The 21,505-nt window shown below is 36.7% G+C and overlaps 1 protein-coding gene across 4 annotated transcripts in view; it reads left to right on the top strand.

The window, feature by feature from the left end:
* nhsl1a (NHS-like 1a) overlaps positions 1-21,505 on the top strand; it is a 54,068-nt gene that overhangs the window by 20,042 nt on the left and 12,521 nt on the right. For all 4 annotated transcript variants that reach the window (XM_067367122.1, XM_067367120.1, XM_067367121.1 and 1 more), the window contains exon 2: positions 20,765-20,917. In XM_067367122.1, the coding sequence (XP_067223223.1) occupies positions 20,765-20,917 (153 nt within the window). The remainder of the gene's footprint in view (positions 1-20,764; positions 20,918-21,505) is intronic.

Here is a 21,505-nt window from a genome sequence, read left to right as displayed (position 1 = left end):
AGTATTAAAGGGTTAGTTCACCCAAAAATGAAAATTATGTCATTAATGACTCATCCTCATGTCGTTCCAAATTCGTAAGACCTCCGTTCATCTTCGGAACACAGTTTAAGATATTTTAGATTTAGTCCGAGAGCTTTATGTCCCTCCATTGAAAGTGTATGTACGGTATACTGTCCATGTCCAGAAAGGTAATAAAAACATCATCAAAGTAGTCCATGTGAAATCAGTGGGTTAGTTAGAATTTTTTGAAACATCGAAAACACATTTTGGTCCAAAAATAACAAAAACTACGACTTTATTCAAATTCTCTTATCTTCTGGAATCCTTTCCATTGAATTGATTCCATTGAATCCTTTCATCTGTCGGTGTTGGTAATGCACTTTTACGTCACCGTGGTTGTTTTTGGCAATTAGGACATCCGCGACATGCACACTTATGCACCATTTTAAAAAATATAGCAATACCAAAATACAAACAATGTAGAATAGCTTGAATACAGCGTGCATCTCCCTCAGACTGTAAATTAAGCTCGGGCGCACTAGATAAAATGTCAACAGCGTCACTGCGGAGACATGAACCACACTCCGGAGCAGAAGGGGGCGGTAATGCACCAATAAGCTGGATGCCAACCGCCGTAAAACAGGAAAGAAGAATAAGAAGAAGCAGAGTCGTGAATGCGGATTGACAACAGAGAAGGCAATGCTGAATAAAGTCATACTTTTTTGTTATTTTTGGACCAAAATGTATTTTCGATGCTTCAAAATGTCGTGGATGTTCTAATCACCAAAAACAACCACGGCGACATAAAAGTGCATTACCAACGCCGACAGATGAAAGGATTCAATGGAATCAATTAAATGGAATAAATTCAATGGAAAGGATGGAAGAGAAGACAATGCTGAATAACATTGTAGTTTTTGTTATTTTTGGACCAAAATGTATTTTCGATGCTTCAACAAATTCTAACTAACCCACTGATGTCACATGGACTACTTTGATGATGTTTTTTTTACCTTTCTGGACATGGACAGTATAAAGTACAAACACGTTCAATGGAGGGACAGAAAGCTCTCGGACTAAATCTAAAATATCTTAAACTGTGTTCCGAAGATGAATGGAGGTCTTACGGGTTTGGAACGACATGAGGGTGAGTCATTAATGACATCATTTTAATTTTTTGGGTGAACTAACTCTTTAAATAGTACTAAATAAATAAATCAGTAAAACATGAAAAACTAAAATCAGTCATTTTAAATGCTACATGGATTTAATATGTACATTACAAAAAATTTATATTAATTTTGAGATTTATTATTTGTTTTATTAAATAATTAGATTTAAAATTTAACTTTAAGTGAACAGCAAAGGTATCTAAATGAAAAGGCTAAAAAAAATATATATATTTTCAGTTTTAAATGGAAAATAAAAAAAAATATTTTTATACATTACCTTATAGGTACTGTAAATACGCAGGTGCTGTGCATTTGCTTTTGTACACCTGTAGTATACAGGATATGAAATGATGGGTAACTTCCCACACAACAGGCCTGTCTGACTGAAGTCATGTCCACTGAGTCATGACAAAGGACAGAAATTATCCAAATGGACACAACAATGGAGCCATGCACATTTAGTTGTGCATACTGTCTGCTCCAGCAGGTGCCTCTGGCCGAATAACCAGGACTCCATAGCAACCATTGTTGAAACCCTCCAACCTTGTGGTTTTTACACCCAAACAAGCAGGGGTTCGGGCGGTGCAGACTTGCAGCTAGTGGGGGCGCACAATCTCTATTCAGAACCACTGGTTTGTGTGATTCCTTGGAGGAACTAATCTCAGGGGCCGTTTACACAACATCGTTTTCAACTAAAAACGTAACATTTTTTATGCCTTTTGGCCATTAATTTACACGACAACAGCGTTTTGGGGGCCTGAAAATGCAAACCTTTCAAAAACATGTAAACTACAAAAATGTTGACGTTATGCGCACATGTATTACATGTTCAGTCTATAGGTGCATAGTGTTTCTTTACAAAGTAATATCACCATCTACTGGCCTGGCATGCATAAAACATCTTTTTCGCAGCTCAGTGTGAACTGGGATCATTTAGACAATGTTGTTGTCTGTACATGAAAAACACAAAAGAAAAACTTTTGTTTTTAGTACATTGTTGTCTTGTAAATGTACCCTGAATTTACTTTCTTCTGTTGAAAGAAAATGAAATTTGTAATAAAGTGGTATTATATTAGGTAGCTCATTCTCTCGCTTTTATTCATAATGTACACAAAAAATTAATAAACCTGCCGTTTCATATTTCTTCTGTCACAAAAAATGCTACATTTGTGAAACCCTAGTATCTCTAAGCTTAACAAATTTGCACTGCATCTTCACGAATGCTTAACTGCATAACTGTTCATTTAATTAAGTGGATCCAGATGCTTTGCAGACCAGTGAGCAATGACCACACAAACACATACTTTACTTCTTGCGACAAACAATGTTTCTGGGAAAGATACTTTGAATTTTCTGCACACGATTAAGCCCTCAAAGTGTCCATGTCACAGCGTAAACTTCAATAAAATGTGTGTGTTACTCATTTAGGTTAACACAGAGCCCAGGTTGGACATTCATCCAACATTTGCTGCCAGGCATGTTAAATGATAAGCCTAAATTTATGTGGATGTGACAGTGTTTCTGTGAAAAGCTCTCTTTGGACCAGCATGGTTGTATGTAAGTTTAAGCTCTTGGCATGACAGATTCTGGTTGCTGGAATTCTCATCTGGTCCAGTTCTTGCCTTGGCGGTCATCCAAAGAATTGAGCTCAAGGGTTTGGATTAGACCCCGGATAGAGTTTAATCAGATCCGATCCCGATAAAATGCATGATTATATTATATACAGCTTGTCTATGCAAAGTGTTGAAATATAATATAGGAGTGTGTTGTTGATCTATTTGGGTGACGGATCTTTTTCCAGCCCCAGATTGTTCACCCATCCTGGGGCTCAACAAATTATCTGGACTTAGGCCGTTACATTTTCTGGAGATAACCAAGTACAATACCCTTTCTGTCTGACTAACTGTTGGTCATACTTTTTTTCACTCCCTGTCTAATTCTCATGTTTTCTACTCAAACAGCTGTGCAAGTGACTCAAGATAGGGAAAACTAGGGCTGATTATTTTTTTAGTAATTAATTTATTTAGATATTTGTTTAATTTATCTATTCATCTCAATCTTTGATATAAATGTCTTACATTTATATGCTGCAAATGAAAGTTGTTTTGAAATACAAATTACCCCTTAAAATTTTAAAGGTACACTATGTAACTTTTGTCCCTCTAGTTGTTAAAAAACAAAACTGCATGCATTTTTTGTGGAAGAACTTTGTTTTGTTTATGCTTTGGCTCTGCATGCCGTAACTTTGTGGATGAATATGACCCTTCACAATAGATAAATCTCTGTTAGAGAGCTACATATATCTTTTTGATAAAGTACCTTACTCGCTTGTTGAGTAATAAAGATGGCATCTCTGTGTCACTTTTACAACATTTCAAATCACTTCGTTATCACCATCTCAGAAAATCTAAACTAGTGTTGATTCTCAATTTATTTCGAGCTCTGTGACTGTTGTGTTCTCTTTTTGCCAGCAGACTCTCATTCGTTCTGTATTTTTTTAAAACAGGTAGTTCCTGGAGGTTTGAGATTTAGTGTGCTCCATGTCAACCTTTTTCGCTCATTGTGACAATTAAACTATGGCACTCCAAAACACGTCAAAGTAGCCAGAGCAACTTTTCTCTATTTACGGATATGACAAGACATGCAGGGGCGAGTGAAGTATGTACGCAATTTCTAAAAATACTAAGGTTGACTATAGTGAATCAGGGTAAGACAAAAACATTTGGAAGAAGGATTGAAGTTGTACGGAACCCTGCAGGAAAAAAATAGTAGGCTAAATCGTGCGCACAATTTATAAATCGAGGGAACGAATTAGTGAACCGTGTGCATGATTTAGAAAATCAAGGGAACGAAATAGTAAATCGTGCGTACGATTTAGAAAATCGAGGGAACGAAATAGTAAATCGTGCACACAATATAGCAAATAGAGGGAATGAAATAGTAAATCATGCACACGATTTAGCAAATTGAGGGAACCAAATAGTAAATAATGCATACGATTTAGCAAATCGAGGGAACAAAATAGTAAATCGTGCATACGAATTAGCAAATCCAGGGAACGAAATAGTAAATCGTGCACACGATTTAGCAAATACAGGGAACAAAATAGTAAATCGTTCACACGATTTAGCAAATCCAGGGAGCAAAATAGTAAATCATGCGTACGATTTAGCAAATCGAGGGAACGAAATAGTAAATCATGCACACGATTAAGCAAATTGAGGGAATGAAATAGTAAAACGTGCACACAATATAGCAAATAGAGGGAATGAAATAGTAAATCGTGCACACGATTTAGCAAATTGAGGGAACGAAATAGTAAATCATGCGTACGATTTAGCAAATCGAGGGAACGAAATAGTAAATCATGCACACGATTTAGCAAATCGAGGGAATGAAATAGTAAAACGTGCACACAATATAGCAAATAGAGGGAATGAAATAGTAAATCGTGCACACGATTTAGCAAATTGAGGGAACGAAATAGTAAATCATGCGTACGATTTAGCAAATCGAGGGAACAAAATAGTAAATCGTGCACACGATTTAGCAAATCCAGGGAACGAAATAGTAAATCATGCGTACGATTTAGAAAATCGAGGGAACGAAATAGTAAATCATGCGTACGATTTAGCAAATCGAGGGAACGAAATAGTAAATCATGCGTACGATTTAGCAAATCGAGGGAACGAAATAGTAAATCATGCGTACGATTTAGAAAATCGAGGGAATGAAATAGTAAATCATGCGTACGATTTAGAAAATCGAGGGAACGAAATAGTAAATCATGCGTACGATTTAGCAAATCGAGGGAACGAAATAGTAAATCATGCGTACGATTTAGCAAATCGAGGGAACGAAATAGTAAATCATGCGTACGATTTAGCAAATCGAGGGAACGAAATAGTAAATCGTGCACACGATTTAGCAAATCGAGGGAACGAAATAGTAAATAATGCGGACTAGGGGTGTAACGATACGCTCAGGTCACGATACGGTACGTATCTCGATACGGAGTCCACGATACGATACGTATCACAATATTTTAACAAAATGAAACTGAAATTCAAACAAGATTTTTTAAAAAAACATGAACAAATTTCAATAATTTTCCTTGTTGTACATACAAGATCACATTTCAATAAAAAAAATTATCATACACAATCATACACGTGTCTAAAAACGCGTGGAAGGTGCGGCCGCACCGCTTCTCCTTCTTTCCAAAGGGCTTGCGCTCCCGTGGCGTCGGTCGTTAATATGCAACCATGAACTGAGCTCTCCAAGAGGATCAGGATGTTTCTGCAAAGGATAAATGATTTCTAGCCCTTGCATTAGTTTTACTACGAGATATATTGATGGAGGTAAGATATAAAAAACCACCATGTACAGCTATGATCATCTGTTCGGCTGAGCTTTTGATGTTTTGTTACGGAAAGGCCATAGCTGATCGGTTGATTCTTGTCACACGACCTGCGGTGCGCTTGCGGCATTCGAAGTTGAGAATTGCATGCGCGTCGCGACCGCGTTGATCCCATTATGAGCGCGCCTGCCGCGCGGCTACATTTGAAAATAATAACTGACTTGCATGCGGAAAAGACGCAATATGTGAACGGCCCCACAGAACTTCTTAAAGCAAAGCATCGCAAGCATCTTTTGCTTTTCTGTGAGCACAGCTGTTGCTGTGCACTGCGGTGAAAGAAAGCCACGACTTTTCTCACGCGACCATGCAAGAGACTGACATGAGAAACGTTTAAAAATGCTTGCAAGATTCAATGTGTGCCCGAAACACTTACTGAACTAGAGAGCTGATTGAGACACACCATCTACGATAAATCGTTACACCCCTAATACTTATAGTAATTTAAACATGTGGTAGCATTGGATCTGGACAGGAAGGATAACTCTGGGAGTTGGAAGGGGTGTGTCGCGATTCTGCCTTCTCACATCGCGATGCAGGTTCGTGGACCTGCATATCGCGATTTCGGTTTCATATCGCATATCGTTACAGCCCTAATGCGGACGAATTAGCAAATCGAGGGAACGAAATAGTAAATCGTGCACACGATTTAGCAAATCCAGGGAACGAAATAGTAAATCGTGTGTAAGATTTTGCAAATTGAGGAAACGACATAGTAAATTATGTGCACAATTTAGCAAATCCAGGGATCGAATTAGTAAATTGTGCGCACGATTTACTTTTTTCCCCTGCATGTTATGTATTGGCTCATTGCTTAAATCTTGTTAATTCTGAACAAAAAAAGTTACATGGTATACCTTTAAATTACATGATAGGCTGCTATAGTTACAACCTGCCCCACTACCAGTGTTGGGGAGGTGATTTGTGTTAAATATTTTTTTATACACTGTCCCATTTTAAAAGAGTTTTATAGTTACACAGTTTAAATCAATGGGGAATGTAGTGTTAAAACCTTCCTCATCTGCTCAACCATGGCATTTCTGTATTTAAGTGAATCTTTTGAGTTGTACCATCATTAGTTCAGCATTATTTTTCACCTTCTCCCAGGTGACCATCTGTAGTGCAAAGCCTGCCTTCAGCAGCACTTGGATGTGAAGGGATAATCCCGGTTTACAGATTAGATAAGGCAAGCTAACTTGAGTAGTGAAGTATTCCTTCAGTCTAAAGCTTTAGGTAGTTAGTGAGAGGACAATAACATACTAGACTTGTTTTCTCTGATTCTTGAGACTAACCTTTGATCTTTTTGTTTATGGAGAACTTAAGATTTGCTCTTGCGGATATTTTCCATTTTCCGCATCATCTCTGGCATGATTAGTGACTTTTGGAGACTTAATAAAAAAGACTTGTCTTGGCTCTATGGACATAAAAAGGAAAAGGATGGATGTGGGAACCTGTGGTTGAACGTCCCAAACTGGACTTATGTTGGGATACTTTTGCATACAACAGGATGATTGCATACGTAGACTGCCTCTCCACAGAACCAGCTGGGAAATGCTGGAATAGGGCCTACTATGAGGACGAAGATGAACTTCTTCCTCTATATACTCGCAAACTGAACCTCCAGCCCAAGACGGAGGGCAGCCTTCGCCGGAGACTCCTCACCTCCAAAATTCACCAGCAGCAGGATGCCCTATGGGCACCCAGATCCTGGGCAGGACCACCAGCTCGAAAGAGCACCCCACTGCAGGGCCAGCCCAACTACTCCTTCAGCCCGCCGTGCCACGATTGGAGAGGTAGCACTTAAAATATAGTTTGCTGTTGTTCATCAGAGTAGCATTTGTTTTGTAGCTTAAGTGCAAAAGCTGGTGCTCAGTGATTAATTATCTCACTTTATAATTTCTGTTGGCATAACAAAGTGGCTGGTGGTATTAACAGGTGTTAAAACTTAACAGCTATTTCTTTGAAACTCTGATGAGTTTTGACAGGGTTTTGGTGGTGAATAGTTAAAGAGCAATGATTAAAGTATAGTTTAATGTGTTGGCCAGTTTGAAGGATGGTGTTTGAAGTCTGGTACAAGGCAGGCCATGACAAGTCTAGTGTAGAGATACACAATAGCAGCTAGTGTTACCAAACTAAAGAGAGATTTCTAGATAATCTGCTCCATGAAGAGAATACAGAAATGTTCAAAGAACAGTTTAAGTTGTCTTTTAGCTGTCTTGAGTTTAAAGGGATATTTCACTCTAAACTTCAAATTTGTCATAATTTACTCACCCTCATGTCATTACAAACCTTTTTTAGTGCAATACAAAAGGAAAGATGTTGAAAAATATACTGACTGCAACGTTAAAGCTTCAAAAGCTTCATCTGACTCAAAAAATTATTATTTTATGAATCAGGCCAGTGTTATTTTAGTATTATTTATATACTATTATAGAATATTTATTATTTTGAATTAGCATTTCTTTTTATATTTTCAAAATACATTTCAGTATTTATTAAGTTTTAGTAATTTCATGTACTTTTGTAAGTTTTATTTTTTTATAGTAATTTTGGTGCTTGAGCTTAAACTTAATTTATTAGCTGCCAAGGCGACATTTCTAATTTTCATTTAAGTTTTTTAAGGTTAAGTATTTTATCTAATATTTATGTTCTATTTCAGCTTTTAGCTTTACTTCTATGAACAAAAATCAGTTTTAATAGTTTTCGTTAACAATAACAACACTGAATCAAGTTTTTCAGTAATTAACAACATAATTGTCTGTCTGTTTTTTACACTTCAGAAGACTTATATAGTTCACTATAGTTCACAAGTCATAAAGATCACTTTTATGATGCTTTTGTGTCCTTTTAAAGATAGAAACCTCCTGTCATCCTTAATTGTAACTGCATTTTAAAAGATATTTTGACATGAGAGTGAGTAAACTATGACAGAATTTATTTTCCTTAAAATGTGTGATTATTTAATACATTTGCAATCTGCATAGAATTACAGAATTACCTCTTACTGTAATTACAAACTGTACATTTGCTCAGATTAAATCCAGTTACTTATAAGTCTTATCCAGAACTAAATATGGAGACATATTGCATGTAATATTAATCCTTTTTCATTATATGCAGTCAGAGACTTAGCACAGGCTTGTTTAGAGGAGAGTTTTGTTTTGGGCCTTACATTGAGAGAAGAGTGTGTAATGTTGACTAAGCCTCAGGTTCTTGGCAAACGACATTGCTGATTTCTTACGGCTGTTAAAATCTCATCCCATCCACCAGGCAAGCTGCTCCTTGCATCAGATGTGCAGACAAAATCATATACATGCCCCTACAGTCCACTCCTGTCAATTCTCAAATCATGCTGGAGACCATGATCAGGTTTTACACAAACTTGTGGAAATCACACAGTTCAGGCGCTACTGTTATTAAAGCAAAAATATGATTGTAAATACTTAATATATTTACTTTAGGCAGCCATTTGTTTTAAAATGCTTTGTTGGACTTAGCTTCTCTTCAGACGCACACTAGCATGCACTTATTTACCGAGGTGGCCTACAGTCCATACGGTGTGGTAAACACTTCTAATGCGGTCTAATTAATGTAATTACTTTCAAATAGGCTTTGTGCTACACACAGCTGCTCAGGGAAACACGTACATGACACAAGCACCTCTTTCTCCATGTATGTCACTACAATAGTACACTGACCTTCCTTCCTAGTGTTAGAATGTTTTTTGTCATCATCAAGTTCCCATGAGACCCTCCCTTCCCTCCTGTACTCTCTAATGTCAGTCCAGTAAAGGCTGAGATACTATGTAGTGCCACAAGATGGCACTATTCTTTTACATTGTGGATTCTTCTACAATTCAGTTTCATTATTTATTTTCAATTTGAATGTTAATTATCTTTCTGCAGATTACTGTCTTCCATATAATGAAAATAAATGGAAACTTAGGGTGTCAAGCTAAAAAATATAATTAAGGTACATTACTTTCCAAACGTTTTTGGTCAGTAAGATTTTTTTCTTTTTTTTTTTCAGAGGAATTTTCAGCATCATTACTCCAGTCTTCAGTGTCACATGATCCTTCAGAAATCATTCTAATATGCTGATTTGGTGCTCAAGAAGCATTTATTATTATGAATGTTGAAAACAGCTTAATATTTTGTGAAAACTAATATATTTCTTAAGGTTTCTTTGATGAATGGAGTTCAAAAGAGCAGTATTTAATTAAAAAGGAATAAAGTATTTACTGTCCCTTTTTGATCAATTTAATCACAGATGCCAAACTCTAGTGTGTGTGTTGGTGTATGTGTGCATTTTTGTGATTTATGAGGACACAAATTTGTATAATGACATGGGTATTACATTGGTATTACGATGTAAACAGAGTCCTCATATTTAAAATAGGTTTAAAAACATCCTAAACAATGTTTTATTAAAAATGTAAAAATGCAGAGTGTTTTCTGTGATGGGTATAGGTGTAGGGGTAGTATAGTGTGATAGAAAGTACAGTTTGTACAGTATAAAAACCATTACGCATATGGAATGTCTTCACTTTGATAGCACAACAAACCTGTGTGTGAGAGAGAGAACTTTTGCTTGAATTTGGATTTGATTACATATATAAATATGATCAGTAATAAACTGTAGCTTAGTCTCTGATTGGCTGCTCTTTCTTTACTGCTGCTACAAACAGTGATGATTAGTTGAGCAAAATAGCTTGTTTGATGTGTAATTGAGAAGTGTCTCACGAAGGAACTTAACAGAAATGTATCATTTCTATAAAATGACTTCAAATGCAAAACATCTAAGATCAAAATGTTGATCAGTCTGGGATGTTTGGGAATGAGTCCAAACACAGTTGTCTCTCATGGCTGCAAAAGCAGTGTCTACAAATTTTGACTTGATTTGCTAATATGGCTCATAAAAATGGCCACTACAAATCTCTGATGGACAGATTTATGCAATATATACAGCAAATCATAAAACATTTTTTTTTTTTTTTAAATAACACAAATCACCATTTAGTACTCAATGAGATGAGAATAACAGAAAATGGTTTCTTTATGTCAGGTAGTAAAAATACCATCCCAAATCCCAATATGGGCTTAGTGGTCTCTGCTGATGTGCTATAGGGGATCACATTTCTCATTGTGCTGGAGCTGGCCCAGTTTTCTGACACAGATATTGGCACACTTTGTAGCCGATGCTGGGGCAGACATGTTACAGATCAATATGCCACATATGTCTGGGCAGACAAAGTGAGCAGAGTGGCTAGCTGCTGTATTATTTATCAGGCCAGTGTCTGGGTGGGACTCGTGTGATATTTTAATACCCCTCACTTAGAAATCTGAATGTCTGTTCTTCTCTGCTGTTATTTAAAGAAGAGAAATACTGTATTGTTCACCACAATGGGTGATTCATAGAAAGAGAGATCATTGTCTAAATAGATGAATATATATAATCTGTAATTACATTTTGCTCAACATGCTTCAAATGAAATCACTGTATATTTTAATATAAAGAATAATATTACTTATCACCCTCCATGCATTTTTCTCTATACACTGAGGGGGGTACTTATGACATAAGCAAGTAAGAAACCACATAGTTGCATCATTAAAATCACCCAGAATACCTTAGCAATCACATGGGAACACCCTGGGAATGACCTAGAATCTCCTAGCATCATGGTGGTTTTCACAGGCAAGCACCACTCACACTCGGACAATGTAAAAAAAATCAAGTAAAAAAAAATTCTATCCGATCAGATGCCATATAAAGTGCATCCTTAAAAAGCCAACTAAATGTTTTTGTATTGCGAGAGAATGATTGGTCCGTTGAATACAGGTGATGGTGTTTTATGAGCATGTTGTTTATATAGTTAGGCTTTTATTCGGGCTGGTTTGCTTTGTGCTGACCCAAGAGTTTCTTTATGTTGGTAGCCAGTGTCCAGATCTCACTGGCTTACAGCTAGAGGTGAACCTGTGGCTCTACAGTGACGCTGACCTTCTTGCTATCACAGAAGCCATCTTTGCTTAGTTCAGTAAATGACATATGACATTGTCTTTGATAAGCACAGCAAATATTTGAAGCATGACATGCAAGTCAGTTTATGTATTGCATTCAATGGAAACATTGAAAGAAGCATTTACACATCAAGTGCCCTTGTAAAATCAGCAGTTCCTCTTCACATTCCCCACTCGGGCAAATTGTGTGTGGGTCTTGTTGATTCAAAATCAAGACGAGATGTAGTGCCCTTGCAAGCCCTTGATGGATTTTTTCACTAAGTTCACACACAGCTACTCTAGTAACTGTAACCAGGTCATATAAGAGTAAGGCACATGGGCTTTTATTTTGTGAAATAACCAGAGAAAAAGCTCCGGTCTCCTACAGACTCAGATTCTCTTGCATACTGTTTATTTTGTGTCCATGTAACCTCTGCAATCTTTTTAATGTTTTAATTTTATTGCCATCTGTACTTTGTAATTGATAAATGATCATAAATAGTCACTCACCCATTAATAAAGCAGTAAGTTAAAGGGATAGTTCACCCAAAAATGAAAATAATCCCATAATTTACTCACACTCAGGACATCCTGTATGACTTCCTTCTTCCTTCTTTTCCTGGCTCTTCCAAGCTTTATAATGGTAGTTAATGGTACCATTTTTTGAAAACGAAAAAAAGTGCATCCATCATAAAAGTAATCCATATGGCTCCGGGGGGTAATTAAGTATAATAAAGTATAATAACTGGCTTCCGATAACAAGCATACGCGAGTCTAGTTAAAAAAAATATGGTACCATTCACTCCCATTATAAATCTTGAAAGAGCCAGGATATTTTTAATATAACTCCGATTGTGTTTGGCTGAAAGAAGAAAGTCATATACACCTAGGAATGCTTGAGTGTGAGTAAATTATGGGATAGTTTTCATGTTTGGGTGAACTATCCCATTAAGAGAGGCTGTGTTACACTGCCTCAAGTGGCTTATTGCTTTCATTAAATGGTGGCAGGAACAATATAATCAGTTCTTCCACCAAGTAATGTAGTCCATTAGCTTAACTGCAGGCTGTTTATGTAGGTACTTGAATGTTCAGTCACACATGCAAATATCAGCTATTTTGCAGTTTAGAGGCAAAACTGTAAATTTAAATGTAATGGCCTTTCTGAGGATAAAAGCATTTAAACAGTCAAATAAACTCCATTAGCACAATACTAGGTGCTTGCCAGGGCTGTTTCAGCAGTTGCTATGCAGTTGCTAATGTGTTCGTTGCTACGCAGTTACTAGGGTACACTAGGTGATTGGAAGAGTATTGCTAGGCAGCAGCTAGGTGGTTTCTTACTGGTTCAAGTTACAAGGACCTGTCTACAAGTTTGTAAGCTATTTTTGTCCCAACACTGCAAACACGTTTCTTAGTATTTTTGTTACTTTTCCTTTACAAATATCTAAACATTCTTAAATCATGATTACTCGAGAAGCAAAATGTATTGAGATTTTAAGATATCAAGAGATATATGTCTTGTTTTCTGAAAAATTAAGCTTAAAACAATAAAAAAATATGTGCCAAAGGGGTCAGAAAACAATCTTTATTCAAAAGGGAAAGCAAGGGTTTTTTATCTAACTCTAAGCAAAAATCTAATCTAATAATATACAACAAAACGTAATATATTATGCCATTTTACTTCTGTAAAAAGTAAAATGATGCAAAATGTGTCTTGAGTACGATTTTTTTTTTTGCATATACGACTTATATTCTTCATTGCAAGTCTATGAGATTTTTTTGTTTTTGCCCACTAGATGAAAAACGTATGCCTGATCACTTAGAAAAGTAATATCTCACTCCTCATTATTTGAGTTATCATTCATGTCCGCTTGTCTGTGTCAGTTGCTCATGAACAATGAGAATTATGGTATATTTTCTTTTTCTTCTTCTTTTTTTTTTATTATGACCACCTGTACCTCGTAACTTGACACTAGATGACATTATGCAGTGATGGCTGATTCATAAAAAATATTAATATCAGTTTCAGGAAGCATCAGCATTTTTTATAAAGTATTTTTACATTGTGATCAATGCTCACATACTCCCTTTATACTGTTAATTCTGTCCAGTTATCCTGAATGCTTGTTTTTACCAGTCATATGTAGGCAGAAGCTGTTAACCTGGTGACTACAAACACTGGACTGAGTGGGTCGATTGTGTGGACCATAGCATGCAGGACGCATGATAAGGGCTGTTGTGCAGGTGTGGGCAGGCCTCACGTGACTCGCTCAGTCACTGAAGTACCCTCTCTTTCCTCTACTGTTGCTAAGGGACTCGTTTTTGGATTCTCTCTAATCAGACATGTTTTTGCGCACTATGAAGGGAACATACTTGGTGTGATGGCTGCTTTGATTAAAGGTGATAGAACAGACTAACCTTTTCAACTACTATTATCTCTCTTATGAATACATGAATATGAGAGTGATTGCGGCGAATATTTATTTGCATTTGTTAAGGCTGATTAATCAGGGAATAAACATCAAGATGGATGATTCTTATTCAAGATTTAATAGTTATTGCTACTGAAACCTTTCAGACTTGAAAAAATACTGAGGATCTTGCTCTTCTGATCTCCATTACAAAAAACGCATATGCAAAAACATCATGCGGCAAATGGATTTTAAATAGGGATACACCAATATGTAAATTGTCACATGATAACAGATAATTCCTTGAAGCAGATAACAAATGGGACAAAAATATAACTTTCACAGTGTTAAAGGTGCATAACGTCCTTGCACATTTGAACTAGTTTTTTGTACCTTTATACATTATACATACAGTGCAAAGCCTGTCTACAAGCCCATTCCTCATTAAAGTTCAAGTGTTTCTTCCTTTTTCCTTCCTGTCTTTTGTAGTATTCTACGTTTTTCTGTCTGTCTGGCATTTAAACACAGTGACACACGATAGCTGAGATGTCTTTGAGGGAGTCCACACACTGCTGGAGTTTTGTTCTGAATCCCCATTCTATCTCATTATGGTCCTATTCATTTCTATTGTATCAGCACAAATGCAGCGTTAAAATCCCAACTGGACTATGGTTTGTATATTGGTGCGGGTAATTAAAAGTTGTATTCTGTACGCAATTTGCCATATGTTCTTTGGGTATATGGTGAGTGAAAAACAACATTGCATTTTATAGTGGTATATTAGTTTAGCTGTTGTTGGTCTCTTCAGGCTAGTGTTTAATTGGCATTTCTTTTGGCCCTCCAGCTGCTTTACATGGAGAGGTTTGTCTTCTTTATTTAATGTCTTGTCTGGGACATGGGTAGGAGAAGTGCTATAGTTTATGTGTGTATATGAGTTTTTGTGTTTCAGGACTGGTAGTGCTGGAAACCATTAAACACAATAGGATCAGTCAGGCAGAAAGTTTTTTAGCATTTTAGGAGGCTGTTCCCCAATCTCATTATGAGTGTGCCCTTTAGCTGCGCCAGGGTGAGCCAACGGAATACACAACATTAACCATGAAAAAGACAACCAAAGCAGCTTTAGAATCAGTAGTTACAACTAGTTTAATGAATCAAGAATTTAGTTTTGTTTTCCTCTTAAATATCAGAACCAAATGATGGTTCATTTAACGCTTCTCTCAGGAACATTTTTCTTCCGGCGTACACCGAACACTGTATTAAAATACTGATGGTACCGAAACACCACTACTGTATTGACAGCATATTACATTCAGCATTACCAGAATAATCTGATTCCTGAATGAATAAGTCAACTGATGGCCATTTTTTTTGTGAATCAAACATACATGTACAACTTACAAATTTCTGTTATATTATATTTAAGACTTAAAGGTTAGTTCACCCAAAAATAAAAATTCTGTCATTAATTACTCACCCTCATGTCGTTCCACACCCATAAGACCTTTGTTCATCTTTGGAACACAAATTAAGATATTTTTGATAAAATCCAATGCTCAGATAGGCCTGCATTGCCAGCAAGACAATTAACACTTTCAGTGCCCAGAAAGACGTATTTAAAACAGTTCATGTGACTACAGTGGTTCAACCTTAATGTTATGAAGGAACGAGAATACTTTATGTGTGCCAAAAAAACCCCCCCAAAATAACAACTTTATTCAACAATATCTAGTGATGGGTGGTTTTAAAACACTGCTTCAAGAAGCTTTGAAGTTTTACAAAGCTTTTGTTTCGAATCAGTGGTTCGAAGCGTGTATCAAACTGCCACGTGATTTCAGTAAACGAGGCTTCGTTAAGTCATAAGTGTTTCAAAATTTCAATGGTTGACCACTGGGGGGCGTGACGTTGGCAGTTTTATACGTGCTCCGAACCACTGATTCGAAACAAAAGATTTGTAAAGCTTCAAAGCTTCATGAAGCAGTGTTTTGAAATCACCCATCACTAGATATTGTGGGATAAAGTTGTTATTTTGTTTTTTTGGCACACAAAAAGAATTCTCGTCGCTTCATAACATTAAGGTTGAACCACTGTAGTCACATGAACTGTTTTAAATATGTGTTGCTGGGCATTTGAAAGTGTTAAAGGTGCCCTAGAATCAAAAATTGAATTTACCTCGGCATAGTTGAATAACAAGAGTTCAGTCAGGAAATGACATACAGTGAGTCTCAAACTCCATTGTTTCCTCCTTCTTATATAAATCTCATTTGTTTAAAAGACCTCAGAAGAACAGGCGAATCTCAACATAATACCGACTGTTACGTAACAGTCGGGGTGTACTCCCCCAATATTTGCATATGCCAGCCCATGATCGAGGCATTACACAAGGGCAGCCAGTATTAATGTCTGGATCTGTGCACAGCTGAATCATCAGACTAGGTAAGCAAGCAAGAACAACAGCGAAAAATGGCAGATGGAGCAATAATAACTGACATGATCCATGATATCATGATATTTTTAGTGATATTTGTAAATTGTCTTTCTAAATGGTTCGTTAGCATGTTGCTAATGTACTGTTAAATGTGGTTAAAGTTACCATAGTTTATTACTGTATTCAAGGAGACAAGATATAATTTTCAATATTAAACACTTGCAGTCTGTATAATTCATAAACACAACTTCATTCTATACACACTGTTGGAGAGATTTATAATGTTAGCTTTAGCCACGGAGCAAAACCTCAAACTCATTCAGTATCAAATGTAAACATCCAAATAAATACAATACTCACATAATCCGAGGCATGCATGCAGTATGCATAACGAACACTTTGTAAAAATCCATTTTGAGGGTTATATTAGCTGTGTAAACTTTGTTTATGCACTGTTTAAGGCAAGCGTGAGCTCCGGGGGCGGAGAGCGTGTGATTTAAAGGGGCCGCAGCATGAATCGGAGCATTTCTAGTTAAAAAAATTTATTAAAAAAAATCGATGGGGTATTTTGAGCTGAAACTTCACAGACACATTCAGGGGACACCTTAGACTTATATTACATCTTGTAAAAAAAAATGTTTGATGGCATCTTTAATTGTCTTGCTGGCAATGGAGGCCTCACTGAGTCATCGGATTTTATGAAAAATATCTTAATTTTTGTTCCAAAGATGAACGAAGGTCATACAGGTGTGGAGCGACATGAGGGTGAGTAATTAAGGACATAATTTTCATTTTTGGGTGATTTTTTTTTTTATTATTATTTTGTACTATTTAGTTTTTGGATTGCCATACTGCCCCAAAATGTCTAATTAAATGAATATTAATTTCTTAATGCATGTTCTAGATCTTATTATGAAAAATTATCCATACATAAAAAAAAAAAAATCCCTCATAATTTTTTATCAAAATGACCTTCTGGAGAAATGTACAGTATGCCGGATTTTTCCAACCATTTAGTGCACTTAAACCCGCCACTACAATCCACTGCACGATCACATTCAGCTGCTCTGCCTCCATCCAATCAACAACCGATGGACAAAACCAAGTCCAGCCCTAATTTTTTTTTTCATTTTCGATAATCTGTTTAAATGTATAATACAGTAAAAAAGATTGTTCATTACTTCTGTTTCATCGCAACTTTAAACACATCATTTACTTATTAATTATTGATCATCTGTTCATCTCAATAGTTGGCACTGGAATTCCATTTTGTTTTTCAAATATTTATTCCTCAAAATAATTATAAGAATCATTCATGGAACAGTTACAGAACTAGACATTTTTGAGAGGAACCAAAACCAGAATAATTAAATTCACATTACAGCATACAAAAATGGCTGCTATATTTTGAAATAATTTTGCACAATATTTACTCAAAGATTCGCCCAAAATTAAAAGTGGTTTATCTATTTACAAGGCTTTCAGTAGACTTGAATTTGACATTACGGGGAACTACTAAACCTATTTATTAGCTAAGTGGGCAATGAACATTTTACCACTGCTGTAAAATCTCTTACAAACGGATACAGCATGCTTCATTTTTCTGTACTCCATTCTTATCCATAAAGTGCTTAAAAACAGGGACAGACAATTGCTGTGAGTGGTCGTCATGCTCTATATGATGGTCAGCAAGTTGGATCAGTGTCAATGCATCATGGCCATCTGTGTGTCATCTTAGTTTGCTGTGGTGAACAGAGGGCTCTAATTTACAGCATCACTGATTGGCACACCAGAATTGGTAAATATGAGGTTAAAATCTTCTTTGCTCAAGAAACCCAATTGTCATGAGAGAAGGCATAGTAAGTTCAGACAATGTCATAGACATACAGTGATATCGAAAACCAGCTGTGAGTCATGTGAACTGAATCTAAATGTAGTTCTGACCAACCTCACGTGTGAAAATGCTGAGTAGCCATTCAAGGTTCATTAGAAAGAAAAAAAAGGATAGCAAGAGGGAGAAAGAAATTACACTTGCTTCAACACTAATGAAATACTGCAGCAGTGAGCCCCTAAATAGGAGCTGGGTGGGTAACCACCACCTTAATCTCTGCTGAATAGTCTAGGATCCTTTTCAAACTCGTCCTGGGCCCCCCATCTCAAAAGAAAAAAAGGACAGAGAAAAAGGAGGAGTGGCAGGGGCTGCAGCGGTGTAAAGAAACACAATAGGCTGATTGTCAGTGATCCATAGTGTATGGCACGGATCCAAGTTGGTTATACCTCCACAGCAAGGCAAGGTGAGAGAGCCTTAAACCTATGCAATGCGACAGAGAGACGTGCACTATAGCTAGAGACACAAGGAGGGGAGGAGAGACACACAATTAATAGATGGATGCCGAGAGAGAGAGAGAGAGAGAGAGAGAGAGAGAATAACTCAAACAGCAACTGAATATCCTCTGGGGTGGGCAAATGTGTGTGAGAGAGAGTGTGATGGAGAAAGAGAGAGAGATAGAAGAGGAGGGGGAGTGTTGCATGCTGTGCCAGTCAGCGTAAAATGAGTAAAGAAAGAGTGTCGTATGGGTAGTGCCGTTTTTCCTCCTTTCTCTTTTTCTTCACACTCACTTGCTCCAATGGTGGACTAATACATCCTTATACGCGTATCTCTCAGGGGATCGATCGCCTGTCACAATGGTGTTCATCGGGACCACTCTTAAATCTGTCATTAAGTACTTCAAAAAGAAGGGTAAGCTCTTCAAATCATGTACCGTGCCGTTTTGGGTTTCTCTTATCACTCGTGCAGCTCAAGGTCAAGTAGACTCAAGTAGTTTGGGGTGTGGGGTTATTCATCACTGCTGCTGTGGTTGCATGCATCTGATTCGGAGCGTTGTGCTACATTTGTTTGCGAGTTTCTTTTTATAGTGGGGCATCAGTCTCTTTATAGTGACCTTGTTCTGCAATTTCAAGTGATTTTAGCCTGAAGCTCTGATACCCTGTTTTGTTCAATTTGAATATATTTTACTTTAAGTGTTCACCAAATGATGTAGATTATTATAATTATATTTAGAGATATGTTTCAATTCAGTTATAATATCCATTTTATTTTTTTATTTCATATATGATTTGTTATTATGAATTATTATAGATATAACTGTAAAAAATGTATGTTGTACAGTAAAGTTTAGATTACACTATTACTGTTCTTATTTACACATTTCATTTAGCCTTAAGGTATTTTCCAACAGAGCCATTGACTTTTTGGTGGACTAGTGAAATCTATGTATTTTAAGCTCATGACCTAGTACTCTCGCATGACTTCTTGCACTCGAGGAAACTATGATTGTGAATAATCTATAATCGCTGGCATCCATATTTTATGGGTAAAAAAATGCATTGATATGGCTGACCTGGTTAATCTTACCCAGAGGAACTTGGCATAATTGATCATGTAATCTGGGTTGTCAAGGCACCAGCCAAAGACAAGCATGTCCCCAGTGTCTCTAGACGCAGTGGCGTAGAAGTGTTTGATTGGCCAGGCCCCTCGTGCAGTTTTTCATGTAATCTCTCTGAGGGAGCATAAGAACCCACACATGACTGCAGCTCCCAAATCTATCTCATGTGCCCAGCGGCTGTTTTTCTTTCTGTCTGAATTGTATCCTCTTTCTGCTGACATCTGAGTTGATTAGAGTTAAAGCTAAATTTAAATTTCTGTCAATAATCCAATAATTATTTTATTGTTATGGCCAATATTAAAATTCTGTACTATTTTGTTTAAAATATATAAATAAAGGTAAAATACACAAAAAATAAAAAAGTTGGGCATCATTATAATTGAAAGTATGAAGATACTAAATTAGTATTTGGTATTTATATTAACAAAATTCATACAAATTGTGTATGTAAAATAACACATATTGGTCGGGAACCTATATATATGCACCCCTAAAAGACAATGTTATTCTAGATTATGCTGTGGAAGAGACATGCATTCCTGGTCACATAGGTTGTGTCCCCAACAAGCATCTTGACTATCTTAACTAGCATTTCCATAGCTTCACCACAGAGACATTGTTGGCCATGGTCTGCCAATTAAACCAACATAAACCAACCTGGAAGCCATCATGGAAGTTGCTTCTGGTCAAAGCTGGTTTTTCCAGCAGGGTAGAGCAACAAAAACATTTAGTTTTTTATTAATAACATCAGTTATTTAGGAGAAAAACACTGTAAATCTTTTCATATCTACCAGTCTAATAATCCCAAATAGGATTATTGCATTTTTACACAAACCACAGACCTTCTTCCTTTAAGCATGTCGAATTTGAATGTGTCTTTGTTTCTTTTCCTTATAGCGGTGTCCAGTCTTGATGAGGAGAGCAAGTGGTCAGTGCACTACACAGCCTCCTGGCACCAACAGGAGAATGTCTTCCTGCCAGGGTCCAGACCAGCCTGCGTCGAGGACCTTCACCGCCAGGCCAAAGTCAACCTGAAAACAGTCCTCAGAGGTCAGAGACAAAGGCAACAGTACTTTTCTTCTTTAAAATGTAAAACACAATTATAATATTCTGAACAGTACAGCATATGATTAGTAATTTCATCAGAAATCCCATATAAGATTCAGAATTGCTTCATATAATCAACAAATACAAAATGCCCTTCAGAGGAATATCTAATTTCTGTTACAAACCATTATAATGAAGATAACATTACCGCTGTGCAGAAAGTTCTTTTACCTAACCATTACTAATTTTAAAGTCAGCATGAAATTGAAGTTGCCACAGTCTTTTCTTCCCTATTGTGACATATATCCAAGTGAAAAAGCTTCTGGAATGAGAAAAATGTAGAGTGGGATTTGATTTTGTTTTTTGGGAATTGACTGGATCATAGGATGGATTGTGAATTATGTTTCACGTTGTTTCTGAATCTTCCTGGTTTTAAATCTTAGGTTTCTGGTTCATGTTACATTGTATCAATAAACCCCCCACAGGGAGCTCCTGTAGAGCCTAATGGCATATGTCCTCATCATTTGACCTTCTTCTGCTGAACAACATCACTTCCTTTTGTATTTGGAAACTAGATACATTTTACTTTCA

This window comes from Chanodichthys erythropterus, chromosome 18, assembly GCF_024489055.1.
Source record: "Chanodichthys erythropterus isolate Z2021 chromosome 18, ASM2448905v1, whole genome shotgun sequence".
Lineage (NCBI taxonomy): Eukaryota > Metazoa > Chordata > Actinopteri > Cypriniformes > Xenocyprididae > Chanodichthys > Chanodichthys erythropterus.
This window is presented reverse-complemented; position numbering and strand designations above follow the sequence as displayed.